Genomic DNA, 13,395 nt, shown 5'->3' with positions numbered 1-13,395 from the left:
AACCATTCAAGCCACAGAATTCGTTGGATAGAGAATTAAATGGGGGGGTCATGACCCCCATGACCTCCCCCCTTGGATCCGCCCTTGTCTGGTAATCGAAACGATTTTGCGATCCTCCTCAATTTGCTTTCGTAGTTTGGTAGATATTGTTTGAAACTGGCAGTTTTCAATAGGCTGAACGTGTTTTTTTCGGGTGGACGATTGGACGCGTTCCAATTCCACACAGTCAACGTGGTACTGCACGGCATTCTCTCCCTAATGGCCCTTCCACTCTTCGAGTGTTTGCTAAAGCGGAAAAAACCCAGAAAAAAGCTCCATATTTTGGACGATCCCGCCTTCACTGGAGCCCTACTCTTTGCCAGTCATCCTGTACACACTGAGGTAGGTCTCGATTACTTTCCATCGCCAGTTTGGATAAGAATTCAATCGCGAAAAGCTTGAAACTTTGAGAGATTTAGCGGTTGTCATTCGACTTCGCGACGATTTCGCCTACGTTTGACCCAGTTGAACTTTTGAAGAGTGTAATGACGCCCAGTTAATTCAAATTTTAGGCTGTTGCAAGCCTAGTGGGTCGAGCCGACCTTTTGGCAGCCATTCTGTTCTTTGGCCTGATTATACTCTACAAGAACGTATCCGGACTTCTCGGTTGGTTTGTGTCTGTGTCGCTGATCTCAGGCACGGCCGTTCTGTGCAAAGAAACCGCCATCACTGTGCTGGTAAGAGTCGCCGCAGCACTAGGCCTGGATAACACTGTGTTGAGTTGTTTGGGTGAAACAACCCTAAAAATTCAATGAGTTACCCAGGCCTACGCAGCACTAATCCAGAGTGTTTAACTGCAAACTGTTATCTAGGGCGTATGCATCATCTACGAGGTGTATCTGCGGAAAAAACCGTCCAAGTTCTGGAGCGAAACGTTCGAAAAGACATTTCTCATGCGAGTTGGCCTGCTGGTATTGATCGGTTTCATCATCATGATCCTGCGGCTGAAAGTGATGAACTTTGAAGGGCCCACTTTCAGCCCCACGGATAATCCCGCATCGTTCCACGAAAGGTTGACCGTCCGGGTATGAAACAGCCATTCAAAGGTCGCTCTAATAGTAAATGGCTACGTTCCAGGTTTTGTCCTACAACTACATTTACTGCCTAAATGCGCTGCTGTTGGTGTGGCCCCAGTGGCTGTGCTTCGATTGGTCGATGGGATGCGTCCCACTGATCCAGCAACGTTCGGATCTGCGTATTTTTGCAGTTTTAGCTTTTTGGCTCATTGTAATTGCAGTCAGTTACCGATTGGTTAAAGACCTGATTACTAAAGATAAAGTGTAAGTAACCTTTCTATTTTAGCGATTGGTTTGCAGTGAAGTTCTAGAAGACTTTTAAACACAAAAGTCTACACTTAGCAACTGTTTCCTGCAGAATTATGCGCCGCAACACTCTAATTGAGAGGCGGTATTACACTATTTAAACGAACTTATTGGCGCAGTCTGTAGCAACATCTGGTATTTGCAGGGATGTGTACGTGATGGCCTTAAGCTTGATGTTGATTCCGTTCCTGCCATCCAGCAACCTTCTGCTTCGCGTGGGTTTTGTAATAGCCGAGCGAACTTTACTGGTGCCCAGCACTGGATATTGCCTATTGGTGGCTGTTGGTCTCGAGAAGCTAAAAAGTCGATTTGGCTCCGTAAAAAATGTAAGTTTTGACCACGCAAAGGCATCGAATGCAACTGAAACTTGCAGCTTTTCACTGCCATGTACATTCTGCTGCTGGTCACTTTTGTCGCGCGAAGCATTCAGAGAAACTACGAATGGATCAACGAGGTGCGTCTATTCAAATCGGCGTTGGAAGTGTGCCCGTTGAATGCGAAAGTGCATTACAATATCGGAAAGGTAAATACAAATGTTATTGGAAACTAGCAAAGATCGGGGTTTAAACTCGGTGGATTTCAGGTTTTGTCCAATCCGACACGCGGATCGCTTCGTGATGCCGAAAGGAGTTATAGACACGCATTGGAGCTCTATCCGAGATATGAGCAAGCCATGAACAATTTGGCCAATATCTTGAGGGAAAAAGGCCAGTTGGAAGAGGCCGAGTATTGGCTGCAGTTGGCTGTGGCGGTACAGTTTTGCTTAATTTGCTTGTTGAATGTAGTTGCGCTTATTCAAACTAAGTGCGCGTATTCTGTTACTGGATTCAGAGCCTGGAAGCTTTTTTGCCAGACCAAATAATTCAAAGAATGCCTCTCTTGGATGACTGTCAGAGTCATTTTTTATTGCCTTTGATAATGTTCCCCCGCATTTGCGAGCGAAACGTTGGACGTAACTTGAATCGTGCCTCCTTTATAAGCCCGCTAGAAAAATATTCATTCTCATAGTCTGACTAACGGGATTGTTTTATAGGTGAGACCAAATTTTGCAGCCGGTTGGATGAATCTCGCTATTGTTCTGGGCAGTCAGGAAGAGCGATGGGGGGAAGCGGTTAGGGCCTACAAAAACGCTCTTGCGCATAGAAAAGAATACCCGGATGCGCAGTACAACCTGGGAAACCTCTACCTCGACATGGGAGATCACCTCGTTAGTGTGGCTTTATGTAGCTTTCCTTGGTGCTGACCAGTAGTTTTCAGGCAGCTTTAGACTGTTGGAAAAAAGCGGCCGCGCTTCGTCCGACGCATGCGGCCGCTTGGGGCAACAGCATGGCGTTGCTGGACTCAAAAGGAATGGCTTCTGCAGCTGTTGAACTGGGCCAAGAAGCTCTTAAACATGTGCCTAAATCTGCAGCCGTGCACTTTGCGCTTGGCAACGTTATGGGAAAACTTAACAGGTTCAAAAAGTCGGCCTGGGTAACTTAGTGAATTTTTAGGAATTGGCGCAGTGCTGCGCAAATGGCTTGGTTAACTGTGGCAAAATGTTAATAACGCTTTTTTAGATGTGAACATTCCAGTCTCGGATCTCGTACAGCTTTAAGAAATGAATTATAACTGATTAGCCGATGAGTTATAACTCGTTAACTCAGAGAGCGGCAACAACTCAATAGCGCAACCCAACACAGTGTTACCCAGGCCTAAAAACCGGTATTTTTGCGTAAAACATTTGCAGTTGAAATTAATTCGAAAAAATCTTTATCGCTTAACGCAAAACCCTGGTGGCTTTCAGGCTTTTGGAAGCGGAGCGTCATTTTCGAGACGCTATTAAATATGATAGTAAGAACAGCTTGTATTACTCGAATTTAGGTAGGTTAAGAACTTTGTTCAGGATTGGGCGAGTATTTAACGATTTTCGTCTGTAGGCGTTCTGTATCATCGTTGGAGAAGGCTGGAGGATGCTGAAAAAATGTACCTCAAGGCGTTGCTGCTCGAAACGGAAGCTCATCCGGCAACTACGGCAAGACAACAATTGCTGCGGCTGCAAAACCAACGACTCCAGACGAAGAAACTCGTTTAATTTACCCGAAAAGGGTGCCATGTATTTATTTTTTATTGAATATAATTTTTTATATGTATTTGGCGTTGCCAGACTAACGGTTTATTTGTTAATATTTGTTTTATATTATATTTCAACCCTAATAACCAATTTGCTGATAACTTAATTAAGAACGATCCCATTTGAGCGTAAACTAAATTAACCTAAAGCCAACATTTGAAATTAGCGCCATCGAACTGTCGGAAGTTGAATGCTGACACACAAGTCACAAGCGTCAACCAATAGGAAGTGCTAAAGTGTCATCTACAAGCGTTCTTTCTAGTCGTCTTTCCCACAATGGTGAGCACGCAAGTGAACGTAAATTCCAAAGGATTGGGCCATAAGGTAAAGTTTTATATATTTCCGCCGGCTTTATGAATTTTAAACCGAAAACATAATTTTCGGTTTGCATTTTCACATATTTCCTCGCTTCAGTCATCGGCATGAATTTAACCTAGGAAATGTGCAACATGCACGTGTCTCGACGGGTTTATTGTTTATAATTTTGTAATTTTGCCATTTTTAGGCCATCCTAATCGATGCCAAAGGCCACTTATTGGGCCGATTGGCCACCGTTGTGGCTAAGCTGCTCTTAAATGGAGATAAAGTTGTTGTAGTGCGGTGTGAGCAGCTGAACATCTCCGGTAACTTCTTCAGGTGAGCAGGGGCCTAAATAGCGTCAGCTAGAGGCTCTTTATCAGCTCTGGGACTATTTTATTTGCTTAGAAATCGCTAGTGTTACATAGATCGCGTTTTGGTTTCAGGGGCTGTAAAGGAACCATTTTGTTCACATAGAGTAGCACGGAGCCAATCTGATATTAACCGCGGTGAATGAATTGAATGAACTCCAGCTAATTTATGCGTTTGGACATAATCAGAATGTTGGTTTACTTTCGTTTCTGTTCAAACAAATAAACTCGCTGTAGTAGAGTTTTTGGACCGCTAACAAAACAGCAGGGAGCATAGTTTTTCATTATCAAATCTTGTTCTGTTCGGTTTTTAGAGACAAATGGAAAGGCATTTGAGTTTTACAATTCGGTGGATTATGTAATATAGGAATAAGGTGCCCAAAATACTCTTTTCTTCAACAGCCTTTCAATATTTTGTTTCTTTCGAGTATATATATCTCGTCCTTTCGTGGTCGCTGTTGTATCAGATTCTTAGCTTTGTCGTTATTTTCTCATTGTGAACTTGGAATTATTTGATTTTGTCCGAAAACGGCGGCGATTTGTTGAACATTGTCTAATAAGCCCATAGAATAATAGTAATTTCCCAATTCTACGTTGGTTTTGAAATTGTTACTTAAGGGAAAGATCGAATGGTTTATTGGGAGTTTAGGCAAATCTAATACTTCATAACCCAGATTTTCTATTTAATTCAACTTTACTTATCAGAAAAGGGGTGTTTAAGGATCAACATCGATTCTGGTTGTATTCTGTATTGCTACACGGTGTTACAAATTTATTTGCAGAAACAAGTTGAAATTTATGTCCTTCCTGCGCAAAAGATGCAACGTAAATCCAGCTCGCGGGCCTTTCCACTTCAGGGCGCCTTCCAGAATCTTCTGGAGAACTGTAAGAGGTAAGTTCTCGAGTTGGTATGTCAGAGTATCAAACTTTGTTTACATTCTAGTATAAACAAGTTTCAGACCAATTTTCCATTGAAAGCTTCTGATCGCTTCAAATGATTATAAACAGTCTTACCTACATTATTTGAAAAATAGTGAAAAGCACTCACTAATGATTCATTCGTTTTTTGTTGTTTGGCTGATCGTGGGGCGAACATAAACTAAAAAAGGGAATTTTCGTTTGCTTAGGAATGTTGCCACACAAAACCGTAAGGGGAAAAGATGCCTTGCGCAAGCTAAAATCATACGAAGGTATTCCAGAACCCTACAGTGCTAAGAAACGTCTGGTGGTGCCTGGAGCTCTGAGGGTGATCTGCTTGAAACCCGGGCGCAAGGTAAGATTTTATTTTTTTAGCTCTGTAGAGTTCAGTGCAACGAAGCCTCTTGCTCCGGAACAGAGACTCTTCATTGTCTTCTTCACGATATGTTCCAATAAAACTGATCCTCTAAATTGTTGCAAATCTCGTGCACTGCTGGCAAAGTACCACATGATTAATAAAATTACCTACATTATTTGAAAAGAGTAATGAAATATCGCAAAAATATGATAGAAGCCGTCTTCGGCGTCGAAGGAGTTCGTGTAACAAATGCCCACTATTTAAGCTATTTTGTTTTTTGTTGCAGTTCTGTCATGTAGGCCGTTTGTCCAATGAGGTGGGATGGAAGTACCAGAGAGTCGTGCGTGCTGTTGAAACCAAACGGAAGGTTAATGAAGTTCTGAGCATCAAGAAGCGGGACAAAGTGAGGAAATTGACTGCCCAGGCTTCAGAGAAAGTGGCTAAACAGGTGAAGCCGTTCACGGCAATCATTAACTCGTACGGTTACAAGTGAGAAGTTACTGTGAACTTCACGGGTTTGAATGCCTAATAAATTTTTATTAATTTACCGCTTTTTGTGTTTTTTTCCAATTATAACATTTTTTGCTTTAGACGGGTACTCAAGGGTATAGCTAATTTGGGTGTTTTAGGCTCGCAAGCTTAGCAGTTTGCCGTCGGTTAATGTTTTCTATTTATACTTAAAAATGTAATATAGAAAAAGTGATCAATTGCATAACTAACGCTTTGATGAAAGTTGGAAAGAGATAGAGCGAAAATTCTGGAAAGTTTGTTTGGCTTCCCTCCCAAATGACGTTATTGTGCGGCGTTGCCGTTGTTGAGTGTATCTCTGATGATTCATCGATCGGGCCGTGATCTAATCGTCTGCTAATAGCGTAGCGTCGCCGAATGAACGCAATTTTGTGTCGCCTGTGATAGTTTATACAGTTTTTATTTCCGAAAATCTGCGGAAGTCTTAATAAAACCTCAAACACTGTTATGAAGTTGTTTACATTGGTTGGTTGCTAAGTAGCGAAGCGTGCGTGACAACAGCGCGTGTTTATTTATGGTGGCGTCCGTCAAGTGAAGCGACAAACAAATTTTCCTTTGTGTGTTTTAAGTGAAAATCCTGCGGAATTTCGCAACTTTTGTTGTGTTTAGTGTCTTCATGGTGAAAATGATGTGCAAATTCGAACATTCTGAACACTAGCCCCCCTTCAGATCGTGCCAGTGCGTTGCTGAAAAAGCCCCATTTTTTTGCGAAGTGTTTCCCAATCAGAGTTCCTAGCGCTCGATTTGCGATCATTTACTCAGGAGCAAAGATTTTCTTTTTATTTTCCTCACCGATTGTGATGTGCCCAGACTTCCTTCTAGAAAAACGCTCCGTCAGAAGATCGCTGGTACCCCAAAACTGTCTAGTGCACTCCAAGAGAAAAGGCATCTTCATACACCCCACGGCTATGTATAAAAACTGTTTCCCGATTGGTGTTGCTTGTGCTCAGTTCAATATATAAGCGCTGGTGCGCTATTTTCGAATCAAAGCTTTATTAGTGTGATATTTCGGTTTACCTGGACAATATGAAGCTGCTAGAAAGCACTACCTTTGAAGCCATCAACAATGCGCTTCAGATTAAAAATGGAAACTGCAGGATTTCAGGAAGGATTGAGAGCTATTCCTGTAAAATGGCTGGCGGCGACAAGGCCCTGTACAAGAGGTAGTTGGTTTCAAAGTTTCAATTTGCCAAGTCTAAAGAATCACGGATTTTTCCATAGGTTCAATACAGAGGGCCTCAATCCCAATGACCTGCAGGCCCTTTCACCTCCACAAACCGTGTCCCAATACAGCAGAAGTGTTTCAGGAGATGAAGATGGGACTCTTTGCGACACCATCAGTCGCAAGACTTTATTCTACTTAATTGCCACTCTGAACTCTGCATTCCCGGATTACGATTTTATGGATGTCAAGGTTTGTGCTCAAGTTTCCCTTCAATGGTCTTTAATAGTGAAATTGGTATTTTTTGCAGAGTCCCGAGTTCAGCAAGGAACCGTCTCTCCAATGGGTGACGAACGCAATCGATTCGCAACTGACTGCCACTATTGGGGATATTTACAAGTCACTCAGACCCGCTCTGTGGACTGCACTGGACAACGAAATTTCCCTGGAAAATTGTGCCATCTACTCCTACAATCCGGATCTGTGCTCTGATCCTTTTGGCGAAGACGGTTGCTTGTGGAGCTTCAACTACTTCTTTTACAACAAGAAGCTGAAGCGCATTGTGTTCTTTGCATGCAGAGCCAGCAGGTGATTGTTGGAGAGTTAATGAGGTTTCCGTGACTAATTGCGATTTATTCCAGCCCGAGTTATGCTATCGACATGGGCTTCGGGAGCGAGTTGGTGATGGATGAAGACGAGATTTAGAACTGAGGGGTTTGGTCCAAAGTCTTTTAAATCTAACCGGCGTCCTTTAAACAAAACATTTAGTCCACTCCAGTATATCTCCTTTCGGGCACATCACTAGTTTGTTCTAATCGTACCTTCAATTCGTGCAATATTGGCGTTATAAGCAAAAGTCTATGAAAGAATCTCTAATATTATTTATTTATTCAAATTACATTCAATTCGGCGTTCTGATCTGCAGGGGTTCTTTCCATTTCGAGGTCTACATTGTTTTGTTAAAAGCAGCACTTCGACCAGCTATTATAAAGGGGAAGGTTCGACGATGACTATTATAACAGCAGTCGACATTTCAAAGGCCGATTGCCATTAACTTTTTTTAATGGTAAAATTACTTGCAAGTGTTGCGGATCATATTCCTTATCTCTGAGTCATAATCACTTAAAGTATGTCTTTCAAGCATTGCTGGAACCTTCTCATCTACAATAGCTTCTTCAATATATATCCTCTAGTGACGTAACATTCAATATATTAACCTAGACAGTTTAGAGTTTATTCAGAATCTAAACATAGAATTATTTTGGTTTTTTTCAGGTATAGGTTTGGTTTTAATGCGAGAAGTTTGCGTTTTTTCAAGTCTCGTCCGTTTATTGATAATAAACCTTCGGTTTTGGCAGTGCGATAATGATTTCTTGGTATCACCCTTCACTGAGAATGTTTTAGCAAAAACTCTTCGATTTGCGATAGGCGAACAATTAATTGATTTTCGAGGTATTCTGCTGAAATGAATACTTTTTTTGTTAAAACCCGTGACATTTTTGCTTCAAAAGAATGGAAAATAACTTTTAAAATGCAAAAATTTGAAAGCATCTAACTGAGTGTGTAAAATTGCAAAATAATCATGTCTTTTCATAGGTTCTGAAAGAAATATTTAAGTGTTTCCGGGTAAAAAAAAACAATAAAAAATCATTACACCGCAACTCCCAAACTGATGCAAGCGAACGTTTCTCCAAACATCAATTGTTAACGATCTTATGCCTTTGGTAGCTCAAAAATTACAAGAGTTTGGCCTTTTTTTCCGTTTATATTGATGTCTACTTGAACACTTGGCTTCGTGAGTTTTTCGAGGGGCTTGCAAAGCGCCAGGATGAAATTCTACAGGAAGAAAACTGTGAAAACAGCTTTGAAATCTACATTTATAAGCATTTTTTAGACTTGATAAATTTCCAATGGCATTAAAAGCAAATTTTATTCGAATTTCACTTAAATTACTGAAATCAAATATTTTTTGAGCCTACACTGTACAAGTTGGGACAATTTCCAGAAATAAGACTTTCCGTTCAGTATTGGTCAATATTCGGGAACATTTTCCAAGCCTGGTAGTTTTCGCACCAACGAGCTGGTCACCATCCAGGGTGTGTCTAATATGAAATAGTCCGATTGCTTCTAAACGGATTGAAAACCCAGTTCGTTCCTCAAAAAGTCGAATAAAATCCCAGATTGCTTCAGAGCTTCGTTAAAAAAACCACAAATTTTTAATTGGAAAATTGTGCCATCTACTCCTACAATCCGGATCTGTGCTCTGATCCTTTTGGCGAAGACCACAAATTTTTAATTTTTTGAGAATCCCGAGGGGCAATCAGAACTATTTCATACTAATGGACACCGTGTATACCAAAATAAGCTTTTGGTGAGAGCAAAAGTACAAAATAGCGTTAAACTTTTAAATGTAGTTGTTTCCCGCTAGTTAGAAAGTGTTTACAGTAGTCTGGCGCACAGGAATTGAATGGAAATGATCAACTTCCACAACTCCTGTCGTTCGGTCACTTTTTGTTAAGTTTCTTCGTAAATGTTTCACAAAAGTAGTGGTAGTGATTCTACTGATCTAGTTTAGCTTTAAAACTGTTATAAGGCCTGAACTGACATTCTTTGGGGTATTTAAGAGTGTCAGGGTCGATCTTATAAGAACTGATTAATTTTTTAGAAGACGTTACATTGACTAGTTTCTAGATATATAAGTACCATACACCAAAATAAAACTGCTTCTTAATGCAAGTGAAAGTTTATTTTTTTCCGTAAAACTTTGGGTTATTGTTATTGTTCGAAGGTGTATACCTGGACCGACCTATATTGAAGATTAGATAGGTTTTTCAATTCTTAAATTTATCAAACTTAACGCATTAGTGTTCTTGTTTTACAACCTAAGCAATATAAATACTGTAAATATTCAACAAATAATAATAATATAATATCTCTTCTCATTACTTAGAAAACATCTGTTAAATGTGACGAAATACAAGGCCCTTGAAAGGAACATATTATTATCTTCTTTCACTACATATGTACAGAACATAAACCACATGCAATTAAACTATGCGAATATACAGGATCGCCCATTTTTTTAACATTGAATTAGATATGATTTTGTTATAACGCGTCACGTACAGGGCGGCTCTAAATAAAACCTCTAACACTTCTCTGGCCCTGTACAACTAAATTTTCTTTGTCTATCGTGAGGTTGGTTAACGTTATTGAGTAAGTAGGTACCCTGTACTAATTCGATCACGCACATTCTTTCACCCTAAATACATTATTTGTTAGCAAAATCAGTCGCATTAGACCTATGGGATTTGCGTGGCTAATCTGGTTTTTTTTACCGTCTAAATTGTTTCCTAAGCAGATAGAATAGTGCTACAATGGATAGTTTTCGCACCGTTTTATTGGAAAATTTCACTGGTTCGACGAAAATTCGATTTCTTTCAGGGCAGCAGAATATTTAAGTAGGTACCGAGAATATCAGGTACCAAGAAGAGTTTCCGCACAGTTGAAAACACAATATATAATTGTGTTTTTATTCATAAAGTTTCGTCGATTTTATAGTCCTGTCATTTTATGTTACACAATAATTTAATTCTTTTAAGTTCCTATATCAGTTTGAAGGTGCAATAAGACACCACACAAATCCCCTTAGGTCAGTCCACCTAAATTACATTTAAACTACTACGTTTATCTTATCTGTACATCATAACGTCGGAGCTTTGGTACATGCAAATGTACGCGTCGCACAATAATCGTCTGGCATGTTCGGGCAGGTGTCGGTCATTGGGGAATTCTTCGTGAAATTGCCTGCAAAAAAGGAGGAAATTGAGGGAAAAATCTATTAGGCGGGTTGAAACATTACCTGCACAAAGCCTCATCGGAAAGCCACAGCGAAATATCTGGACACGCCACCATTTCCGGAATATTGTAGCCATCTCTTTCACCTGGAACGTTCAATGGAAATGATCATTTAAAGGTAAGTTGAGGAACAGTAAGTAGTGCTTCCAGGTGCACTTATTCACAGAGTTGTGCTCAAATCAGGATATAACATCGCGCAAAAGTTTTTCGTAAAATTGCGCGATCTCCTCGATTTTCATTTGATAAGGGGCAAGATTTCTTAAAAAAAAATTACATAAATGAATTGATTCCACCCACCAAGGAAAAAAAACCGACTGGTTTTTACACTTTTTTACACTCATGAGTGCGGTAGCTTCAACAAAATACGAGTTTAACGCAAAAAACAATGCGCAGCTAATTTCGAGATTAAAAAAAAAACGAGGTAAAACGTTCGAATTTGAAAAAACTCCTTACCCTTTCTATCGGCCATCGAGTCGAAGAAACACCAGGGAGCCTCGTGGCCCACGCCACACTTAACAAACGTTACATAATGGGACGTTTCTATACAAATCACAGCAAATAGTTCCATAAACAACCTCGGAGGCCTGCAAACAATCAAATTAACCAGGAGATCTCATAAAAACCCAGTAGTTACCTGTATTGCTCCTGCATGGCCAGGAAATCCTCGCCCACATTCAGCTGCTTCGGTTTGTGGCGTTGCCTTCTTTCGTGCTTGTGTGCCGTTTTCAAGCATTCGGTACAGAAAGCCGTGCTTTCCAAACCAGCTGTGGAAGCACACTCGGCAAAACACTCTTTGCATTCCCAAATCGCCAGTTTTCCACACACAATGCATTGCCGAGGAGCTGGAAACAAACGAACCCGTTGAAAACACTCTTACGTAAAAAGCTGGCTTGTTTGTACTTACAGCCTTCGATAACATCAGTAACATCCAGCAGCTGCGAGGGTAAAATTCGAGGATACATTTTGTAGTTTTTGCCAAATCGAGGCATTTGTATGATTAGGCAGGACGGCACTTCAGTCAGCTTGATGTCGCTGGTGAGAAAACTCTGCTCGAATAGCTGCTGCACGGTCGGAAGCGTCAGCTCTGCGTCTTTTTCCACAAATAACTGGTAGTGAAACGCGGTCTAGAAGAATTTTTCGGTCAATTCACTTGGGAGTGAGTTTGCGAGTTGAAACCCACCTGGCCGGAGTTCAGTTTCAAAAATGGCTCGGCCTTCAAGATCTGAGCCAGCAGAGAGTTTAGAAACTCCTCGGGATCCTTTTCTTCGCTGGTCAGCCCGGAAACCGAGCTCAATCTGTCCAGCAAGCGACGCAGCTTCATCACATTGTCGGCACTCACGTACAAGTTTTTCCGCAAGGGATTCACGATTTCTTCCCGCAAAACCCGCTGTACCTGCAACGATAAAACCGCCTTTATCATAAAAAAACTTAATTGGTTCTAAACCATGGGAACCCCAAACTTTGCATTTTTCCTCATAAGTGCGTAATGGTTGAAAATACCTCATCATAGTCGGCAATATCGTTCTGGTTCTTCGGCCGGAACAGCAAACTATCGAATACAGCCGTATAGGTGAACATCGCGAACAGCGTAACATCCAAGTAGCAGGAATTGTGATGGCCCTGGATGCCGCGGTACTTCCCACATACCGCCTGAACGTCTTCTTCAGTGGGCATGCAAAGGGGCGCCACTGCTCCTGGGATGACCGGGCATTCCACCTGAAGACAATAATATTCTTCGCTTAGATCGGACTTAAATGCGCGCTTTGAGACACTTACAAAGTCGCTGGCAGCCGCCTGATGAACTGGAGTAGTTGGCACCTGGAATCTGGGATCTTTGCGGCAGCGCGCCAGCGGCACGAAAAACGCCCGATCCGTCGAACACTTGAAGAACCGCTCACCGTTATGAGTGCCATCGGTGAGCGTCAGCGGCAAATCGGCTGGTAGTTCTTCTTCCAGCTCGATACCTACCAGGATAAAGTTGTTTTCGATATCCAGGCCCATCCATCGGATCACACCTGAAAGCCATACTTGCAAGAATTGTATACTTTGGCTTTCAAACTTGAAAAAATTCGCCCCTCAGGGCCACTTTAGTGAAAGTTTGACTCCTAATAAAGAAAGCTTCACTCTATCTGGTGACAATTCTGGTAAAAATTCGCAAAATCTCCATTTTAACCCGTACAGGAGTAACTTAATTTTGAAAGTTCCCAAAGCTTCATTCACGTTTTAACAAATTCGCCGTCTTTGCGCCTGTATGGCCACATTAGTGAGACTTTTGCTCCTAATAGACAAAACCAGGGGCGGATCCAGCTTTAAAATCAGGGAGGGGTTATGTAGAAAAAATATAGTCTGTTGTTTATGAACTTAGAAAAATGATCGTCGTTTTGTGTAAGGGTGGCGCAAGATTATTGCAAAATTTCATGTTTTCCGTC

The 13,395-nt window shown here is 41.3% G+C and overlaps 4 protein-coding genes across 13 annotated transcripts in view; 3 read left to right on the top strand and 1 right to left on the bottom strand.

Moving 5' to 3' along the window:
* The window catches only part of LOC109533112 (protein O-mannosyl-transferase TMTC4), a 5,105-nt gene extending 1,612 nt beyond the window's left edge, over positions 1-3,493 (top strand). For 4 of the 8 annotated variants that reach the window (XM_019898349.2, XM_019898345.2, XM_019898346.2 and 1 more), the window contains 11 exons: positions 174-381; positions 552-716; positions 852-1,064; positions 1,117-1,319; positions 1,507-1,687; positions 1,735-1,884; positions 1,945-2,112; positions 2,395-2,568; positions 2,619-2,815; positions 3,148-3,224; positions 3,281-3,493. In XM_019898349.2, the coding sequence (XP_019753908.2) occupies positions 259-381; positions 552-716; positions 852-1,064; positions 1,117-1,319; positions 1,507-1,687; positions 1,735-1,884; positions 1,945-2,112; positions 2,395-2,568; positions 2,619-2,815; positions 3,148-3,224; positions 3,281-3,435 (1,806 nt within the window). In that variant the 5' untranslated portion in view covers positions 174-258 and the 3' untranslated portion in view covers positions 3,436-3,493. Of the gene's footprint in view, positions 1-163; positions 382-551; positions 717-851; positions 1,065-1,116; positions 1,320-1,506; positions 1,688-1,734; positions 1,885-1,944; positions 2,113-2,394; positions 2,569-2,618; positions 3,225-3,280 lie in introns of those variants that run through there. The other 4 variants (XR_007280625.1, XM_019898350.2, XR_007280626.1 and 1 more) reach the window with 4 other exon arrangements.
* A 195-nt stretch (positions 3,494-3,688) lies between these two features.
* LOC109533120 (60S ribosomal protein L13a) lies at positions 3,689-5,966 on the top strand. Its single transcript, XM_019898357.2, has 5 exons — positions 3,689-3,798; positions 3,980-4,110; positions 4,925-5,034; positions 5,270-5,415; positions 5,705-5,966. The coding sequence occupies exons 1-5, from the start codon at positions 3,751-3,753 to the stop codon at positions 5,909-5,911; spliced, it is 642 nt and encodes a 213-aa protein (XP_019753916.1). The 5' UTR covers positions 3,689-3,750; the 3' UTR covers positions 5,912-5,966.
* Positions 5,967-6,259: 293 nt separating this feature from the next.
* LOC109533119 (repressor of RNA polymerase III transcription MAF1 homolog) lies at positions 6,260-9,844 on the top strand. Of its 2 annotated transcripts, none has more exons than XM_048662528.1 (4): positions 6,260-7,109; positions 7,168-7,360; positions 7,419-7,560; positions 9,336-9,844. In XM_048662528.1, exons 1-4 carry the CDS (start codon positions 6,973-6,975, stop codon positions 9,410-9,412), a joined length of 549 nt encoding a protein of 182 aa, XP_048518485.1. In that variant the 5' UTR covers positions 6,260-6,972; the 3' UTR covers positions 9,413-9,844. The 2 variants fall into 2 exon arrangements, with proteins under 2 accessions (XP_048518485.1, XP_019753915.1); XM_019898356.2 differs by having other exon boundaries at positions 6,270-7,109; positions 7,419-7,696; positions 7,750-9,844.
* The window catches only part of LOC109533111 (ubiquitin carboxyl-terminal hydrolase CYLD), an 8,076-nt gene continuing 4,516 nt past the window's right edge, over positions 9,836-13,395 (bottom strand). Inside the window, exons 7-14 of one of the 2 annotated variants that reach the window (XM_019898343.2) lie at positions 12,743-12,981; positions 12,467-12,682; positions 12,147-12,359; positions 11,871-12,090; positions 11,601-11,808; positions 11,420-11,550; positions 10,971-11,052; positions 9,836-10,915 (exon numbers count right to left, since the gene is read on the bottom strand). In XM_019898343.2, the coding sequence (XP_019753902.1) occupies positions 10,801-10,915; positions 10,971-11,052; positions 11,420-11,550; positions 11,601-11,808; positions 11,871-12,090; positions 12,147-12,359; positions 12,467-12,682; positions 12,743-12,981 (1,424 nt within the window). In that variant the 3' untranslated portion in view covers positions 9,836-10,800. Of the gene's footprint in view, positions 10,916-10,970; positions 11,053-11,419; positions 11,551-11,600; positions 11,809-11,870; positions 12,091-12,146; positions 12,360-12,466; positions 12,982-13,395 lie in introns of both variants that reach the window. The other variant, XM_019898342.2, reaches the window with a different exon arrangement.

This window comes from Dendroctonus ponderosae, unplaced genomic scaffold (genome assembly GCF_020466585.1).
Source record: "Dendroctonus ponderosae isolate FM_Combo_2020 unplaced genomic scaffold, Dpon_F_20191213v2 Dpon_F_20191213_11, whole genome shotgun sequence".
NCBI lineage: Eukaryota > Metazoa > Arthropoda > Insecta > Coleoptera > Curculionidae > Dendroctonus > Dendroctonus ponderosae.
The sequence above is the reverse complement of the archived record's forward strand: the minus strand, read 5'-3'. Positions and strand labels throughout refer to the sequence as shown.

What these genes read in the sequence shown, in the direction of transcription:
- LOC109533119 (XM_019898356.2), top strand. Translation starts at nt 6,973, where the DNA reads ATGAAGCTGCTAGAAAGCACTACCTTTGAAGCCATCAACAATGCGCTT. An exon ending in GACAAGGCCCTGTACAAGAG is followed by an intron (nt 7,110 to 7,167) that starts GTAGTTGGTTTC and finishes ATTTTTCCATAG; the next exon opens with GTTCAATACAGAGGGCCTCA. An exon ending in ACGATTTTATGGATGTCAAG is followed by an intron (nt 7,361 to 7,418) that starts GTTTGTGCTCAA and finishes TATTTTTTGCAG; the next exon opens with AGTCCCGAGTTCAGCAAGGA.
- LOC109533120 (XM_019898357.2), top strand. Translation starts at nt 3,751, where the DNA reads ATGGTGAGCACGCAAGTGAACGTAAATTCCAAAGGATTGGGCCATAAG. An exon ending in CCAAAGGATTGGGCCATAAG is followed by an intron (nt 3,799 to 3,979) that starts GTAAAGTTTTAT and finishes TGCCATTTTTAG; the next exon opens with GCCATCCTAATCGATGCCAA. An exon ending in ATCTCCGGTAACTTCTTCAG is followed by an intron (nt 4,111 to 4,924) that starts GTGAGCAGGGGC and finishes ATTTATTTGCAG; the next exon opens with AAACAAGTTGAAATTTATGT.